Genomic DNA, 23,088 nt, shown 5'->3' on the forward strand with positions numbered 1-23,088 from the left:
GTAACTTACACATGTGTGATGGTATGGGGGTGTATTAGTGCCCAAGACATGGGTAACTTACACATGTGTGATGGTATGGGGGTGTATTAGTGAACACGACATGGGTAACTTACACATGTGTGATGGTATGGGGGTGTATTAGTGAACAAGACATGGGTAACTTACACATGTGTGATGGTATGGGGGTGTATTAGTGCCCAAGGCATGGGTAACTTACACATGTGTGATGGTATGGGGGTGTATTAGTGAACAAGACATGACTAACTTACACATGTGTGATGGTATGGGGGTGTATTAGTGCCCAAGGCATGGGTAACTTACACATGTGTGATGGTATGGGGGTGTATTAGTGAACAAGACATGGGTAACTTACACATGTGTGATGGTATGGGGGTGTATTAGTGAACAAGACATGGGTAACTTACACATGTGTGATGGTATGGGGGTGTATTAGTGAACAAGACATGGGTAACTTACACATGTGTGATGGTATGGGGGTGTATTAGTGAACAAGACATGGGTAACTTACACATGTGTGATGGTATGGGGGTGTATTAGTGAACAAGACATGGGTAACTTACACATGTGTGATGGTATGGGGGTGTATTAGTGCCCAAGACATGGGTAACTTACACATGTGTGATGGTATGGGGGTGTATTAGTGAACACGACATGGGTAACTTACACATGTGTGATGGTATGGGGGTGTATTAGTGAACAAGACATGGGTAACTTACACATATGTGATGGTATGGGGGTGTATTAGTGCCCAAGGCATGGGTAACTTACACATGTGTGATGGTATGGGGGTGTATTAGTGAACAAGACATGACTAACTTACACATGTGTGATGGTATGGGGGTGTATTAGTGCCCAAGGCATGGGTAACTTACACATGTGTGATGGTATGGGGGTGTATTAGTGAACAAGACATGGGTAACTTACACATGTGTGATGGTATGGGGGTGTATTAGTGAACAAGACATGGGTAACTTACACATGTGTGATGGTATGGGGGTGTATTAGTGAACAAGACATGGGTAACTTACACATGTGTGATGGTATGGGGGTGTATTAGTGAACAAGACATGGGTAACTTACACATGTGTGATGGTATGGGGGTGTATTAGTGAACAAGACATGGGTAACTTACACATGTGTGATGGTATGGGGGTGTATTAGTGCCCAAGGCATGGGTAACTTACACATGTGTGATGGTATGGGGGTGTATTAGTGAACAAGACATGGGTAACTTACACATGTGTGATGGTATGGGGGTGTATTAGTGCCCAAGGCATGGGTAACTTACACATGTGTGATGGTATGGGGGTGTATTAGTGAACAAGACATGGGTAACTTACACATGTGTGATGGTATGGGGGTGTATTAGTGAACAAGACATGGGTAACTTACACATGTGTGATGGTATGGGGGTGTATTAGTGCCCAAGGCATGACTAACTTACACATGTGTGATGGTATGGGGGTGTATTAGTGAACAAGACATGGGTAACTTACACATGTGTGATGGTATGGGGGTGTATTAGTGCCCAAGGCATGACTAACTTACACATGTGTGATGGTATGGGGGTGTATTAGTGAACAAGACATGGGTAACTTACACATGTGTGATGGTATGGGGGTGTATTAGTGAACAAGACATGGGTAACTTACACATGTGTGATGGTATGGGGGTGTATTAGTGAACAAGACATGGGTAACTTACACATGTGTGATGGTATGGGGGTGCATTAGTGCCCAAGGCATGGGTAACTTACACATCTGTGAAGGCACCATTAATGCTGAAAGGTTTTGGAGCAACATATGTTGTCATCCAAGCAACGTTATCATGGACGCCCCTGCTTATTTCAGCAAGACAATGCCAAGCCACGTGTTACAACAGCGTGGCTTCATAGTAAAAGAGTGTGGGTACTTTCCTGGCCTGAATACAAATCATTGTATTCTCTTTTTATTTACCATTTACACAACTTGAATGTTTTTTTTTATAGCTTTTGTCCTGTGAGAAAATACAACGTAATGAATGAAAAAAATGCAGTTTTTGACAGGTTTGCCATGCACACCATGTTTCTACTCAAGATATGCGATTGTCAAACAAGCAAAAAGAAAAGAAAACAAAAGTGCATTCCTTCCTTCACATGCTCTGCAGCTGCCATGAAGATGACAGACATGCTCGGCCGTAATTACAAGCTCCTTTGGTGCGACTTGACACGCTGGCTCATGCACCAGCTCGACGGCCACGGGACTCGGAATGTATGCGATCGCTCCTCTCGCCAGGTATTAATGAGAGCACCGCCTTGCACAATAGGAATGAATAGAAAGACACAAAACAATCCACAGACACGTGATCGACACGTTGCCATTGTGGAGAGGCGGAGCCAACGGGCCGAGGGCGGGGCAGGGCACGCTGCAGCCCTGCTCAAGATGGCGGCGAGGAGGCGGAAGATGCGGCGGAGCGGAGAGGCGAGGCGTGCCGGGAGCAACACCGCCGCAATCTAACTCAGGTGCGTGGCTCACACACCGGGAAACTATTAACATTTCTCCTGATGATGTATGAAAGGGGAGAAGGAGGAGGGAGGAGTGGGAGAGCCTGCAGGAGCAGATGAAGAGCAAGAGCGATGGCGGCTGAAAGAGCGGACCGTGTGCGATCAGTGCAAAGGAGCAGCTGAAAAGCGATCCGACCTACACTAAAGCTTGTTTATTGAAAAATAAACCAGAGTCAAACCTGCTAAAAAGATATCCTTCCTGGGTGGTCCATTGAACCCGCACGACGACAGCAAGAGACTGTCACAGCCAGGTATTAGGAAGAGCCATAATGCATCGGACAAAACAAAAGTGCTGTTTCATCAATGCAAATTCTTATTTCCCCACTTGTTGATGATAACTGCCAGCTTTCATGACAGATGTTGAGTAGTACTTGGGTTTTGTTAGAAATCGCTTCCAAAAAAGGTCAGACAAAGACCAAATAGTCTTTTTTAACCATTAAGAAACATTAGAGTTCTAGTTAATATGTTTCAGTACACAAAACACATTTTATAGAGAATAATTATAGTTTTCACACTGTGAATACATTATGAATTAAAATAAATTAAATGACATTAAACATTTTTACCTTTAGGGAAGACTCTTGTTGTTGAAGACTGCGATGACTTTGTAATTTACTACAAGTTATTATTATTTTTAAATTTAATAGTTTCTCACCTTTCTTTTTTTAATAAAAGTGCTTACACTTGCAACTTTCTTTGGCCCCAAAACGGCTTACTTTGTGCAGTTGTGCTCAAAAACCAAAGTCGTGCCAAAAAAGTGATGTGTCTGAAAACCAAAACAAGTCAAAATAATACACAAGAATGTATGTGTTGTACAACAGATGCATTTTTCAGCTTTCGCCAGTTATTAGCAACAACTGCCGACTTTTCAAAATAAAAAAATATCTACAAATTTGGAATTGCGGCAGTTCAAGAAACTGTTCAAACTCAAAAGGGCCTGATCTACTAAGATCCAATTAACACATGCTAAAAAAGTGTGCAAACTATTAAAAAAAGTGTGCAGACTACTTTTCATCTCTTGCCAGTTATTAGCAACAACTGCCGACTTTGCAAAATAAAACATTATCTACAAAGTTAGATTTGCCATAGTTCAAGGAACTGTTCAAACTCGAAAAGGCCTGATCCATCCATTTTCTACCGCTTATTCCCTTTGGGGTCACGGGGGGTGCTGGTGCCTATCTCAGCTACAATCGGGTGGAAGGCGGTTTACACCCTGGACAAGTTGCCCCCTCATCGAAAGGAGGGCCTGATCTACTAAGATCCAAATAACACATGCTAAAAAAGTGTGCAAACTATAAAAAAAAGTATGCAAACTACTTTTCGTCTCTCGCCAAGTATCAGCAACAACTGCCGACTTTTCAAAATAAAAAAATAATCTACAAAGTTAGAATTGCGGCAGTTCAAGTAACTGTTCATACTCAAAAGGGCCTGATCTACTAAGATCCAAATAACACATGGCGGCATAGCTCGGTTGGTAGAGTGACCGTGTCAGCAACTTGAGGGTTGCAGGTTCGATTCCCGCCTGTGCCATCCCAGTTACTGCCGTTGTGTCCTTGGGCAAGACACTTTGTCATCCAAGCAACGTTATCATGGACGCCCCTGCTTATTTCAGCAAGACAATGCCAAGCCACGTGTTACAACAGCGTGGTTTCGTAAAAAAAGAATGCGGGTACTTTCCTGGCCCGCCCGTCGTCCAGACCTGTCTCCCATGGAAAATGTGTGGCGCATTATGAAGCGTAAAATAGGACAGTTGAAGGACTGAAGCTCTACATAAAACAAGAATGGGAAAGAATTCCACTTTCAAAGCTTCAAAAATTAGTTTCCTCAGTTCCCAAACGTTGATTGAGTGTTGTTAAAAGAAAAGGTGATGTAACACAGTGGTGAACATGCCCTTTCCCAACTACTTTGGCACGTGTTGCAGCCATGAAATTCTAAGTTAATTATTTGCAAAAAAATATATAAAGTTGATGAGTTTGAACATGAAATATGTTGTCTTTGTAGCATATTCAACTGAATTTGGCTTGAAAAGGATTTGCAAATCATTGTATTCTGTTTATATTTACATCTAACACAATTCATATGGAAACGGGGTTTGTAGAAAAAGCTCTATAAAAGAATAAAGTATTTACCACATAAAAGCAGCATAGGTGTGAGGGTGCACCATGCCCATATTTGGACATGTGATTAATAAACTTTTTGTTGTTGTTGTTGTGGCCCTCCCCTTTTTATTATTTTTTAGACAGCTTTTCAAGCGCGTGATTCCTGTTGTTTGGAAGATTGCTGCCAGCTCCAGTCGCTTTACCTTCTCAGTCATCCCGAAAATTAAAACATTTCATCTAAATATAGCTCTCAGATTTTTGGGGGGCTGCGACTTCCCCGCCGCCGCCGCTACTGTCGAGGCGGCGGCGGCGTGCTTTGTGACAGCTGCCAGGAGAGAAGGAACAAGCCCTCAACACTTTCAACCTTCAAATGAAGTTTGTCACGTTGCCGGGGAAGGTTGACGTATGCTAATCAAGTGCGGAGAGAGAGTCGTTGCTAGGAAGAGGATTTTTTTTTTTGTGTTACGACCCGGTGACAAAAACCTTGTCAGGAACAAGGCGCGACATCAATACGTGACAAAAAGTTTGCTCCTCCACAGTCACTGCCAAAAAAGCCATTTGATATCGAAAAATGCCTGGCTGCAAAGAAAAATGTAGAAGATTAAAAGTGGCTGTGATCTGGGAAGGTTGTTGGAAGGGAAGGCGAGAGACTTTTTTATCAAACTCATCCGAGCAGGAGAGCATTTTTTGGGTTAAAATGCAGTACAGGTAGAAAAAAGGTGTGTCGTCTGCATGGTAGTTGTGCCATCTTGGAGCCAGACACAACATCCGTGCAAAGTCTGGGCAACTTTATCGGAAGTCACGAAAGGAATTCATAAGAAATCGGTAAATATTTTTCTACCTTAAAGGTAGGGCCGGGCGATAAATGGAATATACTCAATATTTGGTGGAGGCCCTCAGTACATCACTGACTTGTGAGGCTCCTACTCTCCAGGGCGCAGATGTTTTGGGAGAACATCCACACCGTAACCAGAGGTGGGTAGAGTAGCCAGAAATTGTACTCAAGTAAGAGTACTGTTACTTTAGAGATGTATTACTCAAGTAAAAGTAAGCAGTAGTCACCCAAATATTTTACTTGAGTAAAAGTAAAAAGTATGTTGTAAAAAATCTACTCAATTACTGAGTAACTGGCTTGCTGAGGAGAGACGGCCTTCACCCTAACCAGGAAGGGGCTATCCTCTTGTCTCGGAACATAGATTTCGCATTGAGCCACATTTGACTAACTGCACTAGAGCAAGCCTGGTCACAGGCAATTACAGAGCCTGCTAGCCTGGGTATGGAGTCAGTTAAGTTAGAACTAGCCAGCGCCAGGCTGGATGATCCCTGTACACATAGCAATTTTCGTAGAATAATACACAACTCACAAAATGTTTTTTCTGCTATGACTATGACTACGTCAGAGTTAGACATGCGTTCTACTGAGGTGGCAAATTATGATGCGTTCAGTTTATCGCAGCACCAAGTAGACAAACTGAAAATTCCTGTCATATCAATTCCTAGATATGGTCGTAATTATTTTAAGTACACTGCGCATAATAAACACAACATTATTAATATTGCTACTACGGATAATTTTATCAACAACTCCTTAAAACAGCCCCTATAATATGGGCTTTCTAAACATCAGATCTTTGTCTCCCAAAACGTTATTAGTCAATGAGGTCATTAGAGACAACAACCTTAACGTCATCGGTCTTAGCGAAACCTGGCTTAAACCAAACGACTTTTTTGCGATAAATGAGGCATCCCCTCCTAACTATACGAATGCGCATATTGCCCGTCCCCTTAAAAGGGGAGGGGGGTCGCACTAATAGACAACGAAAACTTTAACTTTAGTTCTAACTTAAATAATAAATATAAATCGTTTGAGGTGCTTACTATGAAGTCTGCCACACCGCTGCCTCTGTGCCTGGCTGTTATCTACCGCCCCCCAGGGCCCTATTTGGACTTTATTAGTGAATTCTCAGAGTTTGTTGCTGATCTAGTGACGCACGCCGATAATATAATTATAATGGGGGACTTTAATATCCATATGAATACCCCATTGGACCCACCGTGCGTGGTGCTCCAGACTATAATTGATAGCTGGGGTCTTACACAAATAATAAATGAACCGACGCATCACAGCGGTAATACGATAGACCTAGTGCTTGTCAGAGGTATCACAGTTTCCAAACTCATGATACTCCCGTATACTAAAGTAATGTCCGATCATTACCTTATAAAATTTGAAGTTCAGACTCATGATCGGCAAGCTAATAATAATAATAACTGCTATAGCAGCCGCAACATTAATACGGCCACGACGACGACTCTTGTTGACCTACTGCCCTCGGTAATGGCACCGTTCCCAAAGTATGTGGGCTCTATTGATAACCTCACTAACAACTTTAACGACGCCCTGCGTGAAACCATTGATAGTATAGCACCGCTGAAGTTAAAAAAGGCTCCAAAAAGGCGTCCGCCATGGTTTACTGAAGAAACTAGAGCTCAGAAATTATTATGCAGAAAGCTGGAACGCAAATGGCGCACGACTAAACTTGAGGTGCACCATCAAGCATGGAGTGATGGTTTAATAACTTATAAACGCATGCTTACCTTAGCTAAAACTAATTATTACTCAAATCTCATCCGCATTAATAAAAACGATCCAAAATTTTTGTTTAGTACGGTAGCATCGCTAACCCAACAAGGGACCCCTTCCAGTAGCTCCACCCACTCAGCTGATGACTTTATGAAGTTCTTTAATAAGAAAATTGAACTTATAAGAAAGGAGATTAAAGACAATGCGTCCCAGCTACAACGGGGTTATAGTAACACAGATACGACTGTATATACGGCGGATACTGCAAATATCCAAGATAGTTTCTCTCGTTTTGAGGAAATAACATTAGAAGAATTGTTACAATGTGTAAATGGAATAAAACAAACAACATGTTTACTTGACCCACTTCCTGGGAAACTTATCAAGGAGCTTTTTGTATTATTAGGTCCATCAGTGCTAAATATTATAAACTTATCACTTTCCTCGGGCACTGTTCCCCTAGCATTCAAAAAAGCGGTTATTCATCCTCTTCTTAAAAGACCTAACCTCGATCCTGACCTCATGGTAAACTACCGACCGGTGTCTCACCTTCCCTTTATTTCGAAAATCCTCGAAAAAATTGTGGCAGAGCAGCTAAATGAACACTTAGCGTCTAACAATCTATGTGAAACCTTTCAATCCGGTTTCAGGGCAAATCACTCGACTGAGACAGCCCTCGCAAAATTGACTAATGATCTATTGCTAATGATGGACTCTGATGCGTCATCTATGTTGCTGCTCCTCCATCTTAGCGCTGCTTTCGATACCGTCGATCATAATATTTTATTAGAACGTATCAAAACACGAATTGGTATGTCAGACTTAGCCCTGTCTTGGTTTAACTCTTATCTTACTGATAGGATGCAGTGTGTCTCCCATAACAATGTGACCTCGGACTACGTTAAGGTAACGTGTGGAGTTCCCCAGGGTTCGGTCCTTGGCCGTATCAAGATCAAAAGACCAGGGTCTTCTTCCAAAATGGTCTGAAACGACACATAGCAAATGACTAAACACCAAGAACAAGGCTACATTGAAGACTTTCAACAGGTATCCAAGCTGGTATCGAGATCAAAAGACTAGGGTCTTTTCCCAAAATGGTCTGAAACAACACATAGCAAATGACCAAACACCAAGAACAAGGCGAAATTGAAGACTTTCAAAAGGTATCCAAACTCGTATCGAGATCAAAAGACCAGGGTCTGCTTCCAAAATGGTCAGAAACAACACAGCAAAAGACTAAACACCAAGAACAAGTCTAGATTGAAGACTTTCAACAGGTATCCAAGCTTGTATCGAGATCAAAAGACCAGGGTCTTCTTCCAAAATGGTCTGAAACGACACATAGCAAATGACTAAACACCAAGAACCAGGCTACATTGAAGACTTTCAACAGGTATCCAAGCTGGTATCGAGATCAAAAGACCAGGGTCTTCTTCCAAAATGGTCAGAAACAACACAGGAAAAGACTAAACACCAAGAACAAGGCTACATTGAAGACTTTCAACAGGTATCCAAGCTGGTATCGAGATCAAAAGACCAGGGTCTTCTTCCAAAATGGTCAGAAACAACACAGGAAAAGACTAAACACCAAGAACAAGGCTAGATTGAAGATTTTCAACAGGTATCCAAGCTGGTATCGAGATCAAAAGACCAGGGTCTTCTTCCAAAATGGTCAGAAACAACACAGGAAAAGACTAAACACCAAGAACAAGGCTACATTGAAGACTTTCAACAGGTATCCAAGCTGGTATCGAGATCAAAAGACCAGGGTCTTCTTCCAAAATGGTCAGAAACAACACAGGAAAAGACTAAACACCAAGAACAAGGCTAGATTGAAGATTTTCAACAGGTATCCAAGCTCGTATCGAGATCAAAAGACCAAGGTCTTCTTCCAAAATGGTCTGAAACGACACATAGCAAATGACCAAACACCAAGAACAAGACTACATTGAAGACTTTCAACAGGTATCCAAGCTGGTATCGAGATCAAAAGACCGAGGTCTTCTTCCAAAATGGTATGAAACAACACGTACAAAATGACCAAACACCAAGAACAAGGCTACATTGAAGACTTTCAATAGGTATCCAAGCTCGTATCGAGATCAAAAGACCAGGGTCTTCTTCCAAAATGGTATGAAACGACACAAAGCAAATGTCCAAACACCAAGAACAAGGCTAGATTGAAGACTTTCAACCAGTATCCAAGCTCGTATCAAGATCAAAAGACCAGGGTCTTCTTCCAAAATGGTCTGAAACGACACATAGCAAATGACCAAACACCAAGAACCAGGCTACATTGAAGACTTTCAACAGGTATCCAAGCTGGTATCGAGATCAAAAGGCCGAGGTCTTCTTCCAAAATGGTCTGAAACAACACGTACAAAATGACCAAACACCAAGAACAAGGCTACATTAAAAACTTTCAACAGGTATCCAAGCTGGTATCGAGATCAAAAGACTAGGGTCTTTTCCCAAAATGGTCTGAAACAACACATAGCAAATGACCAAACACTAAGAACAAGGCGAAATTGAAGACTTTCAAAAGGTATCCAAACTCGTACCGAGATCAAAAGACCAGGGTCTGCTTCCAAAATGGTCAGAAACAACACATAGCAAAAGACTAAACACCAAGAACAAGTCTAGATTGAAGACTTTCAACAGGTATCCAAGCTCGTATCGAGATCAAAAGACCAGGGTCTGCTTCCAAAATGGTCAGAAACAACACAGCAAAAGACTAAACACCAAGAACAAGGCTACATTGAAGAATCTCAACAGGTATCCAAGCTCGTATCGAGATCAAAAGATTAGGGTCTTCTTCCAAAATGGTCAGAAACGACACATAGCAAATGACTAAACACCAAGAACCAGGCTACATTGAAGACTTTCAACAGGTATCCAAGCTGGTATCGAGATCAAAAGACCAGGGTCTTCTTCCAAAATGGTCTGATACAACACATAGCAAATGACTAAACACCAAGAACCAGGCTACATTGAAGACTTTCAACAGGTATCCAAGCTGGTATCGAGATCAAAAGACCAGGGTCTTCTTCCAAAATGGTCTGAAACGACACAGCAAATGACTAAACACCAAGAACCAGGCTACATTGAAGACTTTCAACAGGTATCCAAGCTGGTATCGAGATCAAAAGACCAGGGTCTTCTTCCAAAATGGTCTGAAACGACACAGCAAATGACTAAACACCAAGAACAAGGCTAGATTGAAGACTTTCAACAGGTATCCAAGCTCGTATCGAGATCAAAAGACCGTGGTCTTCTTCCAAAATGGTCTGAAACAACACGTACAAAATGACCAAACACCAAGAACAAGGCTACATTGAAAACTTTCAACAGGTATCCAAGCTGGTATCGAGATCAAAAGACTAGGGTCTTTTCCCAAAATGGTCTGAAACAACACATAGCAAATGACCAAACACTAAGAACAAGGCGAAATTGAAGACTTTCAAAAGGTATCCAAACTCGTACCGAGATCAAAAGACCAGGGTCTGCTTCCAAAATGGTCAGAAACAACACATAGCAAAAGACTAAACACCAAGAACAAGTCTAGATTGAAGACTTTCAACAGGTATCCAAGCTCGTATCGAGATCAAAAGACCAGGGTCTGCTTCCAAAATGGTCAGAAACAACACAGCAAAAGACTAAACACCAAGAACAAGGCTACATTGAAGAATCTCAACAGGTATCCAAGCTCGTATCGAGATCAAAAGATTAGGGTCTTCTTCCAAAATGGTCTGAAACGACACAGCAAATGACTAAACACCAAGAACAAGGCTAGATTGAAGACTTTCAACAGGTATCCAAGCTCGTATCGAGATCAAAAGACCGTGGTCTTCTTCCAAAATGGTCTGAAACAACACGTACAAAATGACCAAACACCAAGAACAAGGCTACATTGAAAACTTTCAACAGGTATCCAAGCTGGTATCGAGATCAAAAGACTAGGGTCTTTTCCCAAAATGGTCTGAAACAACACATAGCAAATGACCAAACACTAAGAACAAGGCGAAATTGAAGACTTTCAAAAGGTATCCAAACTCGTACCGAGATCAAAAGACCAGGGTCTGCTTCCAAAATGGTCAGAAACAACACATAGCAAAAGACTAAACACCAAGAACAAGTCTAGATTGAAGACTTTCAACAGGTATCCAAGCTCGTATCGAGATCAAAAGACCAGGGTCTGCTTCCAAAATGGTCAGAAACAACACAGCAAAAGACTAAACACCAAGAACAAGGCTACATTGAAGAATCTCAACAGGTATCCAAGCTCGTATCGAGATCAAAAGATTAGGGTCTTCTTCCAAAATGGTCTGAAACGACACATAGCAAATGACTAAACACCAAGAACCAGGCTACATTGAAGACTTTCAACAGGTATCCAAGCTGGTATCGAGATCAAAAGACCAGGGTCTTCTTCCAAAATGGTCTGATACAACACATAGCAAATGACTAAACACCAAGAACAAGGCTACATTGAAGACTTTCAACAGGTATCCAAGCTGGTATCGAGATCAAAAGACCAGGGTCTTCTTCCAAAATGGTCTGAAACGACACAGCAAATGACTAAACACCAAGAACCAGGCTACATTGAAGACTTTCAACAGGTATCCAAGCTGGTATCGAGATCAAAAGACCAGGGTCTTCTTCCAAAATGGTCTGAAACGACACAGCAAATGACTAAACACCAAGAACAAGGCTAGATTGAAGACTTTCAACAGGTATCCAAGCTCGTATCGAGATCAAAAGACCGTGGTCTTCTTCCAAAATGGTCTGAAACAACACGTACAAAATGACCAAACACCAAGAACAAGGCTAGATTGAAGACTTTCAACAGGTATCCAAGCTGGTATCGAGATCAAAAGACCGTGGTCTTCTTCCAAAATGGTCTGAAACAACACATAGCGCCTGTAGGACTGGGTCGGTGACCAGCGCCTCCTAAAAACCGCTGACCTCTTGGTGCAGATTTATGACGGGCAGACAACAGAGGTGTGTGACAAGTGTGTGAAGTGTGTACAAGGGTCAGGGGGCGGTACGTGAGAGAACGAATGCCTTTGGTGCGCATAGCGCCGCCTCCTGTGTGTGTGAAGTCATTAGTGCTTTCTTCTCAGTGTGTGTGGAGGTCCAAACACAGGCTGATTACAGGGCATTCTGAACAGCCACAGGGAGTGTGTGTGTGTGTGTGTGTGTGTGTGTGTGTGTGTGTTAGCACATAGGCATGGCTCTAAACACAGGCGCTGGTGGCATTCCTGGCCCTGGGCGCTGCCGCCTCTTGAAGATGAAGCTTCAAGAATTCAGGAAATGTGCACAAGTTTGCCTCTCAAATGGAGAACGGTGGTAAGTCCATGGACATTGGTGTGGATGTTGGTGTACACCAGGGGTCACCAACACGGCTATTTACTTTGTAGACCAGGGGTCACCAACCTGCGGGCACCAGGTCGCCCGTAAGGACCAGATGAGTCGCCCGCTGGCCTGTTCTAAAAATAGCTCAAATAGCAGCACTTACCAGTGAGCTGCCTCTATTTTTTAAATTGTATTTATTTACTAGCAAGCTGGTCTCGCTTTGCTGGACATTTTTAATTCTAAGAGAGACAAAACTCAAATAGAATTTGAAAATCCAAGAAAATATTTTAAAGACTTGGTCTTCATTTGTTTGAATAAATTCATTTATTTTTTGACTTTGCTTCTTATAACTTTCAGAAAGACAATTTTCGAGAAAAAAATACAACCTTAAAAATGATTTTAGGATTTTTAAACACATATACCTTTTTACCTTTTAAATTCCTTCCTCTTCTTTCCTGACAATTTAAATCAATTTAAATCAAATTTATTTTTTTGTTGTAAATAATAATACATTTAATTTAATTCTTCATTTTAGCTTCTGTTTTTTCGACGAAGATTATTTGTGAAATATTTCTTCAAACTTATGACTAAAATAAAAAAAAAAATATTCTGTCAAATCGAGAAAATCTGTAGAATCAAATTTAAATCTTATTTCAAAGTCTTTTGAATTTCTTTAAAAAATTTTGTTCTGGAAAATCTAGAAGAAATAATGATTTGTCTTTGTTAGAAATATAGCTTGGTCCAATTTGTTATATATTCTAACAAAGTGCAGATTGGATTTTAACCTATTTAAAACATGTCATCAAAATTCTAAAATTAATCTTCATCAGGAAAAATTACTAATGATGTTCCATAAATTATTTTTTGAATTTTTTCAAAAAGATTCGAATTAGCTAGTTTTTCTCTTCACTTTTTTCGGTTGAATTTTGAATTTTAAAGACTCGAAATTGAAGATAAACTATGTTTCAAAATTAAATTTTCCTTTTTTTCCTGTTTTCTCTTCTTTTAAACCGTTCGATTAAGTTCTTTTTTCATCATTTTTTCCCTACAAAAACCTTCCGTAAAAGGAAAAAAAAATTACGACGGAATGACAGACAGAAGTACCCATTTTTTAAAAATATATAGATTTATTTATTAAAGGTAAATTGAGCAAATTGGCTATTTCTGGCAATTTATTGAAGTGTGTATCAAACTGGTAGCCCTTGGCATGAATCAGTACCCAAGAAGTAGCTCTTGCTTTCAAAAAGGTTGCTGACCCCTGGTCTAAAGTATTTGGACACCTGCCATGACTCACATATGAACATGAAGTGCCATCCCGGTCTTCAGCCATAGTGTTCAATATGATGTGAGTCCACCTTTTGCAGATATTACAGCTTCATCTCCTCTGAGAAGGCTGTCCACAAGGTTGCCGAGTGCGTTAATAGGAATTTTACACCATTCTTCCAAAAGCGTCACACACTGATGTTGGTGGCTCTCAGTCGCCGTTGGAATTCATCCCAAAGGTGTTCTATCGGATTCAGGTCAGGACTCTGTGCAGGCCAGTCAAGTTCATCCACACCAGACTCTTTCATCCATGTCTTTATGGATCTTGCTTTGTGCACTGGTGCACGGACATGTTGGAAGAGGAAGGGGCCCGCTCTAAACAGTTCCCAAAACGTTGGGAGAATAGAATAGTCCAAAATGTTTTGGTATCCTGGAGCATTCAAAGTTATTTTCACTGGAACTAAGGGGAAAAGCCCAAACCAAGATGCTACCTCAGTAGAAGCATTTAAGTCCAATCTCAAAACTATTTTGTATACTCTAGCCTTTAAATAGACCCCTGTTTAGACCAGTTGATCTGCCACTTGTTTTCTTTTCTACTCTGCCCCCGTCTCCCTTGTGGAAGGGGGGGCACAGGTCCGGTGGCCATGGATGAAGTGTTGGCTGTCCAGAGTCGGACAGTCGGGATGCCTTTGCATCGGTTGGAGACATCTCTGTGCTGCTGAGACATCTCTGTGTTGTTACACCCTCCGACAACACACCCACCAGGCATGATGTCTCCAAGGTTCCAAAAAATAGTCCAAAAAACGGAAAATAACAGAGCTGAGACCCGGTGTTTGTAATGTGTTGAAAATGAAAATGGTGGGTGTGTTACCTCGGTGACGTCACATTCTGACGTCATCGCCTTCAGCGCGATAAACAGAAAGGCGTTTAATTTGCCAAAATTCACCCATTTAGAGTTCGGAAATCGGTTGAAAAAATAAATGGTCTTTTTTCTGCAACATCAAGGTATATAAAAGAAAAGGTGATGTAACACAGCGGTGAACATGCCCTTTCCCAACTACTTTGGCACGTGTTGCCTTTCAACCATATAGTGTACGTGGCACCTTGTGGATGAAATAGATCTGCTTGGTTTTCAGAACTTAGCATGAGTTGCAAGGATAGACTGTGGACAGCGAGTGATGCAAGCTTTGGAGTGAATCACGCGGGGCCTTGTGTGGAAAAAAAACAAAACGTGTGATCACCTTCTCTTCAGTCTCCAACTCTTTGCTGAGCAGCGTCTTCTCTGTGCTGTGGAGCCTCCTCTGCAGGCTTTCCACCTTCTCCTGCAGAGCCTGAGGGGAAGGAGAGACAGGCAGAGTTGAGTTGGCAGGCTGACGAGAGGAGGGGGGGATCGACTCCAGATCTGTGTGGCGCAACGTGTAACTGACGTAGGATGAGGCTATATTTGAGCTTGAAAGACGCACGGGAGGAATAGGAATGAGGCTGCGGAGCGAAGGAGAGGAAAAAACGAGTGGATTCTACATGTGGTGTCACCTTCAGGCTGCGGGGTCCAACACTCCTTAGCCCAGAGGTCTCAAACTCAAGTTACAGGATTTCCTTGAATTGCCGCCGGGGGCGCTAATTAATTGAAAAACTCTTCTCACACCTGCGCTTACCAAAGGCATGCGGTAAAAATAAGCATGCGCTAATTATTTTACAACCTCTTCTCACTCCGGCACTTACCAAAAGGATGCAGTAAAAATTTGAGTGTGATGTAAGGATACCCTCATGGAAAGCACATTTAATAAAAAAAACGTTATTATGGTCTTACCTTTACTTATAAATGAAGTCCATGCCAGCTCCTTCCGATCAAAATTGTGGATAACTTTTTCATAAAAGTCTTTCTTATCTTTCTTCAGTTTTAAAAGTATTTCCTCCTGCTTTGATTGAAAGTCCAGTTTAGAAAACTGCTATCAGAAGGTTCGTCATATCCGTCCCAGCGCATATCACGTGACTCATTGTCACTTCTTCTGCAGCCGAGTAGTCGCACGAAGGATCACTAGCGCCCTCTACCACCAGGAGGCGGGAGTCATTTAATGACTCATATTTGACACACGCAGCTACGGTATTCGGACGGTCTCAAGCCGTCAGCTTGCGGGTTCCCAGGACCACCAAGGAAGGACATGGCTTGAGCAGTTTGACTTTGTTTATTTTTCAATAAAACCTCAGTCCAGGTCGCTATTCCGCTCCTCCTCTCCGCTCGCTCGCCGCCATCTTGGGCCGGGCTCCAGCGTGCCCTGCCTGTCTGTTGGATCCACCTCTCCACAGGTACCAGTATATTAATAAAACATAGCTGCTTACTGTTCTTTTTAGCATATTCAATAGTTTGGACCTTAAATCCTACTGAATAGCTCTTAATCTTCTTCCCTTTATGCGATTTCAAATGACCGGTATTGAAATCAGCCTCCATTTTGAAAATGATGACAGGGCAAGTGTCACTCGTGGCGTCACCAGTTTGACCCGGCGTTAATGCTAAGCATGTGCTAATTATTTTGCGACGCGAGTTTGACCCGGCAGTACTTCAAGGCAGGTGCATACTATATACCTGGCGGCAATTCAAGGAGATACGGTACCTGGGGGCCACTGGATGCAGAAACTGGGTGAAGCTGTGCCACAAGAAAAGATTTCTTAAAATAATCTAACATGCACTTTTTCATGAATTCACCTTCTTTGAATGGCTTTTCCCGCCCTAGCAACAACATACTTGTCCACTCTCGCGATCTTTCCGGAAAACACCCCCTCCTGACAATCATTCTCCCGGTTACCACGCGGACAACAATATAAAAGGGGAACATTATCACAATTTCAAAAGGGTTAAAAACAATAAAAATCAGTTCCCAGTGGCTTGTTGTATTTTTTGAAGTTTTTTTCAAAATTTTACCCGTCCCGGAATATCCCTAAATAAAGCTTTAAAGTGCCTTATTTTCGCTATCTTCGAAACCACTATCCATTTCCCTGTGACGTCACACAGTGCTGCCAATGTAAACAAACAATGGGAATACCACAGCAAGATATAGCGACATTAGCTCGGATTCAAACTCGGATTTCAGCGACTTAAGCGATTCAACAGATCACGCATGTATTGAAACAGATGGTTGGAGTATGAAAATATTGAAGAAGAAACTGAAGCTATTGAGCGAATAGCTATTGACGCTATTCATAGCCATAGCATGGCCGAATAGCTGCGTTAGCATCGCCGGTAAAATGTGCGGACCAAACGATCAGGACTTTCGCATCTTGTGACACTGGAGCAACTTAAATCCGTCGATTGGTAAGTGTTTGTTTCGCATTAAATGTGGGTATCTAGTTTCAAATGTACATACAGCTAGCCTAAATATCATGTTGGCATCGATTAGCGTAGCATGTTAGCTGGCAGTCATGCTGCAACCAAATATGTCTGATTAGCACATAAGTCAACAACATCAACAAAACTCAACTTTGTGATTTGGTTGACTTAATGGTTGCAAATGCATCTGCAGGTTATCCATACATCTCTGTGCCATGTCTGTCTTAGCATCGCCGGTCAAATGTGCGGACCAAACGATCAGGACTTTCGCATCTTGTGACACTGGAGCAACTTAAATCCGTCGATTGGTAAGTTTTTGTTTCGCATTAAATGTGGGTATCTCGTTTCAAATATCCAAACAGCTAGCGTAAATAGCATGTTAGCATCGATTAGCGTAGCATGTTAGCATTGATTAGCTGGCAGTCACGCCGTGACCAAATATGTCTGATTAGCACATAAGTCAACAACATCAACAAAACTCACCTTTGTGATTTGGTTGACTTAATGGTTGCAAATGCATCTGCAGGTTATCCATACATCTCTGTGCCATGTCTGTCTTAGCATCGCCGGTCAAATGTGGAGACACTCTGGTACATTCAATGGGGGTCTGGCGGCAGATTTCTTGCCAGTGGTGCAACTTGAATCCCTCCCTGTTAGTGTTGTTACACCCTCCGACAACACACCCACCAGGCATGATGTCTCCAAGGTTCCAAAAAATAGTCCAAAAAACGGAAAATAACAGAGCTGAGACCCGGTGTTTGTAATGTGTTGAAAATGAAAATGGTGGGTGTGTTACCTCGGTGACGTCACATTCTGACGTCATCGCTAAAAGAGCGATAAACAGAAAGGCGTTTAATTCGCCAAAATTCACCCATTTAGAGTTCGGAAATGGGTTATAAAAATATATGGTCTTTTTTCTGCACCATCAAGGTATATATTGACACTTACATAGGTCTGCTGATAATGTTCCCCTTTAAGGGCGTGCCGTGATGTCACTGCCTTTGGCGTTCTCTACAACCTGCCGTCTCGTCCAATTTTCCACCATACAAACAGTGTACCGGCCCAGTCACATGTTGTAAGAGGCATGCAGACCCACGGAAGTGACTGCAAAGCATACTTGGTCAACAACCATACAGGTCACACTGAGGGTGGCCGTATAAACAACTTTAAAGGGGAACATTATCACCAAACCTATGCAAGCGTCAATATATACCTTGATGGTGCAGAAAAAAAGACCATCTATTTTTTCAACCGATTTCCGAACTCTAAATGGGTGAATTTACCGAGGTAACACACCCACCATTTTCATTTTCACGTTACAAACACCGGGTCTCAGCTCTGTTATTTTCCGTTTTTTCGACTATTTTTTGGAACCTTGGAGACATCATGCCTGGTGGGTGTGTTGTCGGAGGGTGTAACAACACTAACAGGGAGGGATTCAAGTTGCACCACTGGCCCGAAGAACTCCACATTTGACCGGCGATGCTAAGACAGACATGGCACAGAGATGTATGGATAACCTGCAGATGCATTTGCAACCATTAAGTCAACCAAATCACAAAGGTGAGTTTTGTTGATGTTGTTGACTTATGTGCTAATCAGACATATTTGGTCGCAGCATGACTGCCAGCTAATCGATGCTAACATGCTACGCTAATCGATGCTAACATGCTATTTACGCTAGCTGTATGTACATTTGAAACTAGATACCCACATTTAATGCGAAACAAACACTTACCAATCGACGGATTTAAGTTGCTCCAGTGTCACAAGATGTGAAAGTCCTGATCGTTTGGTCCGCACATTTTACCGGCGATGCTAATAAGGCAGCCATGCTATGGGCCACTTCATTAGGTACACCCACGCTATGGCCGAATAGCGTCAATAGCTATTCGCTCAATAGCTTCAATTTCTTCTTCAATTTCGTTTTCGCTATCTGCCTCCATACTCCGACCATCTGTTTCAATACATGCGTAATCTGTTGAATCGCTTAAGCCGCTGAAATCCGTGTCTGAATCCGAGCTAATGTCGCTATATCTTGCTGTGCTAACCGCCATGTTGTTTGTATTGGCAGCACTGTGTGACGTCACAGAGAAATGGACAGTCACATCGCAAATAGCGAAAATCGAGAACTTTAAAGCTTTTTTTTAGGGATATACCCGGAAGTGTAAAATTTTGAAAAAAACTTCGAAAAATTAAACAAGCCACTGGGAACTGATTTTTATTGTTTTTAACCCTTTTGAAATTGTGATAATGTTCCCCTTTAACAGTGTTACAAATATGCGCCACACTGTGAACCCACACCAAACAAGAATGACAAACACATTTTGGGAGAACATCCGCACTGTAACACAACAGAACAACTACCCAGAATCCAATGCAGCCCTAACTCTTCCAGGCTACGATAGGGGTCGGGTTTGGGAGGGGGTTTGGTCTGGGGGTGTATTTAGTAGCCTGGAAGAGTTAGGGCATTTCAAAGTGTTCTTGGAAATACTCGAACCATCCAGACTGAAATTTGTCAGGCTCTCAAGTTCTTCCCTGCCAAACTCTGTTGTTGTTGTTGTTGTTGTAACAATGCAACTGAAATTGATCCCCCCACAACAATAACGGGGAATTATTTCCCAGCAAAGGTGACTTTGGCGTAAAAACAACTCTGATGGCCATCTTGCATGATCCCCGCGGCTAATAGGAGGCCATTAGAGACGGAGAAAGGTGGGAAGGAAACAAGTGATGAAACCTCACGGCTCCTTGTGTGTTTGAAGGGTGATCATTATGTCATGACTGTAATTACGCCAAAGTTGGCCTCGTTAAACCCAGTTGAAATAAACGAGACGAGGGCAAAGCCTTTCTCACTCTGGGGATTAAGAAAACTTTCCAAGGCTCTTTGCAAAAAGCCGATCATTAATGGGATCATTATTTATTTGGAGGCCCTAAAAAAGCTGTATCATCTCGCGTTGGTTCCAAGAGCTAAGTTGATTACATTTCCCCAACTGGGGCGGCGGCTTCAATCACTTGCAACATTCCGACAAGTGAGAGAGAAAACGAAGGAGAGGGAGGAAAGAAAGTCATTAATGCATTGTGTGTGTTCTTGTACTTCCACCCTTCTTGAGACATGAAGAAGGAAAAGTATCTTCCACATGAGGAGGTGTGAAGAAGTGATGACATAAATCATGCTCCCAATAACATTGCATCTAATAGTCCAGGGGTAGGGAACCTATGGCTCTAGAGCCAGATGTGGCTCTTTTGATGACTGCATCTGGCTCTCAGATAAATCTGAGCTGACATTGCTTAACACAGGGCTGTCCAAAGTGCAGCCTGCGGGTCCTTTTTTAACGGCACATTTTAAGAATACAATTCAAAAAGAATAAAAGACATAAAAAGTGGTATAAAAGAGCAAACAGGTGAAATGTAACAAGAAATTGTTGCAATGCTGACTCTTATAACACAAAGCTGCCATGCAGGCTGTTTCTTTCTTTAAAAAAGAATAATAAATCAAAAACAATGTCATTTTGAATGATTGACTTTGATTACATCACATTAAATATTCCACTTGGGGAAAATGTTGCATATTTTGTGTTATACCATTTAAAAAACTGAGCTGTTTTTTTTCTTTTAAAGAAGGGCCTAAAACAAACAAAACATAAACAACAATAAAACTTCAAATTGACGGATATATCTGAAGTTGAGCTCGAGATTATTGTGCTAAAAGTAAAAATGTATAATTTATTTTTTAATACTTTAATAAATAGGACACTTTTGGATCCCCAATTATTTTAGTGTGATTTGTTTTTAAGTGTCATTGCTCCAAAAATAATAATGAATCAAAATCCAAAATGAAGGCTCCAATTATTATATCATCTCAAACATCCCACCTAAAAAAGTTATTGGGTGAAAATATTGCATATTTTGTGTCTTTTCCATTTTTTTTTCTAATGTTGATCTAGAGATTTAAAACTTGCATAATAATAAAAATTATGATACTGAATAATGACACATTTTTAATATTTTTTTTGGGACCAAAACCCTTTGGGGTCCCCGGGATCATAACTGAGTGGAGGCCCACATGTATATTTTTTATACATATATTGTATTGGTTTTTAAAATAAAAATGCTGAAAATGGCCCCCGCTTGCTGTGATTTTTCAGTGTGCGGTGGGCACCCCTGCTTTAACACCATAATTATGAATAATTCCGCTAGTAAGCACAGAGCTACAATACACACCCCCCTGCTAGCACTAAACCCCAACCCCACTATTTTATTTTCAAATTTATTAGCCTGTGGAAAATCTTAATGTTGATATTTACCTCCGAAGGCTGCAATTAGAAAAGAGGCATTCATTTTTTTCAGAGTTAGTTCTGTAAGGGGTTCTGGGTATATGTTCTGTTGTGTTTATGTTGTGTTACGGTGCGGTTGTTCTCCTGAAATGTGTTTGTCATTCTTGTTTGGTGTGGGTTGACAGTGTGGCACTGTCAACCCACACCAAACAAGAATGACAAACACAACATAAACACAACAGAAGATATACCCAGAACCCCTTGCAGCACTAACTCTTCCGGGATGCTACAATATACACCCCCCTGCTAGCACTAAACCCCAACCCCACTATTCTATTTTCAAATTTATTAGCCTGTGGAAAAACTTAATGTTGATATTTACCTCCGAAGGCTGCAATTAGAAAAGAGGCATTCATTTTTTTCAGAGTTAGTGCTGCAAGGGATTCTGGGTATATGTTCTGTTGTGTTTATGTTGTGTTACGGTGCGGTTATTCTCCTGAAATGTGTTTGTCATTCTTGTTTGGTGTGGGTTGACAGTGTGGCACTGTCAACCCACACCAAACAAGAATGACAAACACAACATAAACACAACAGAACATATACCCAGAACCCCTTGCAGCACTAACTCTTCCGGGATGCTACAATATACACCCCCCTGCTAGCACTAAACCCCAACCCCACTATTCTATTTTCAAATGTATTAGCCTGTGGAAAAACTTAATGTTGATATTTACCTCCGAAGGCTGCAATTAGAAAAGAGGCATCATTTTTTTCAGAGTTAGTGCTGCAAGGGATTCTGGGTATATGTTCTGTTGTGTTTATGTTGTGTTACGGTGCGGTTGTTCTCCTGAAATGTGTTTGTCATTCTTGTTTGGTGTGGGTTGACAGTGTGGCACTGTCAACCCACACCAAACAAGAATGACAAACACAACATAAACACAACAGAACATATACCCAGAATCCCTTGCAGCACTAACTATTCCGGGACACTACAATATACACCCCCCAACCCCACAATTCTATTTTCAAATGTATTAGCCTGTGGAAAAAGTTAATGTTGATATTTACCTCAGAAGGCTGCAATTAGAAAAGAGGCATTCATTTTTTTAATTTAAATTTTATTTCATATACGATGAAATAAAATGTTTGTTTTTTGAAAGTTGATTTTGCACTATTAAGTTGTATAAGCATTGCTTGTTCCATATTCTGTGTCAAAGCAAATCATTGTGGCAAACTGAGCAATAATTAATGTTTTATTCATGCACTTTCTCTTGCTACTACAAGGCTTGCATGTTTGATTCATTCATTATTGGTATTTTATTTTCAAATGTATTATTCGCCTGTGGAAAAAGTTTATTTTGATATTTACCTCAGAAGGCTGCACATGGAAAAAACACATTTAAGTTTTATTTAAATTTTATTTGATATGCCATTGATATTTTTGAATTATTATTATTATTATTTGTAACTGGATTTTGCATGTCACTATAAAGTTATATAAGCCTTGCTTGTTCAATATTCATGCAAAACTTGTTTGGGTCCCTATTAAAAGGTTCATTTGATCAACCTTGGCCCTCAGCTTTGTTCAGTTTTACTGTGTTTGAGTTTGACACCCCTGGCATAGA

At 41.3% G+C, this 23,088-nt stretch overlaps 1 protein-coding gene across 3 annotated transcripts in view; it reads right to left on the reverse strand.

The window, feature by feature from the left end:
- Nucleotides 1-23,088, reverse strand: part of cep112 (centrosomal protein 112) — a 406,308-nt gene that overhangs the window by 26,900 nt on the left and 356,320 nt on the right. For all 3 annotated transcript variants that reach the window (XM_061885269.1, XM_061885270.1, XM_061885268.1), the window contains one exon: nucleotides 15,106-15,195. In XM_061885269.1, the coding sequence (XP_061741253.1) occupies nucleotides 15,106-15,195 (90 nt within the window). The remainder of the gene's footprint in view (nucleotides 1-15,105; nucleotides 15,196-23,088) is intronic.

The sequence above is a fragment of the Nerophis ophidion genome, linkage group LG23 (assembly GCF_033978795.1).
Source record: "Nerophis ophidion isolate RoL-2023_Sa linkage group LG23, RoL_Noph_v1.0, whole genome shotgun sequence".
Lineage (NCBI taxonomy): Eukaryota > Metazoa > Chordata > Actinopteri > Syngnathiformes > Syngnathidae > Nerophis > Nerophis ophidion.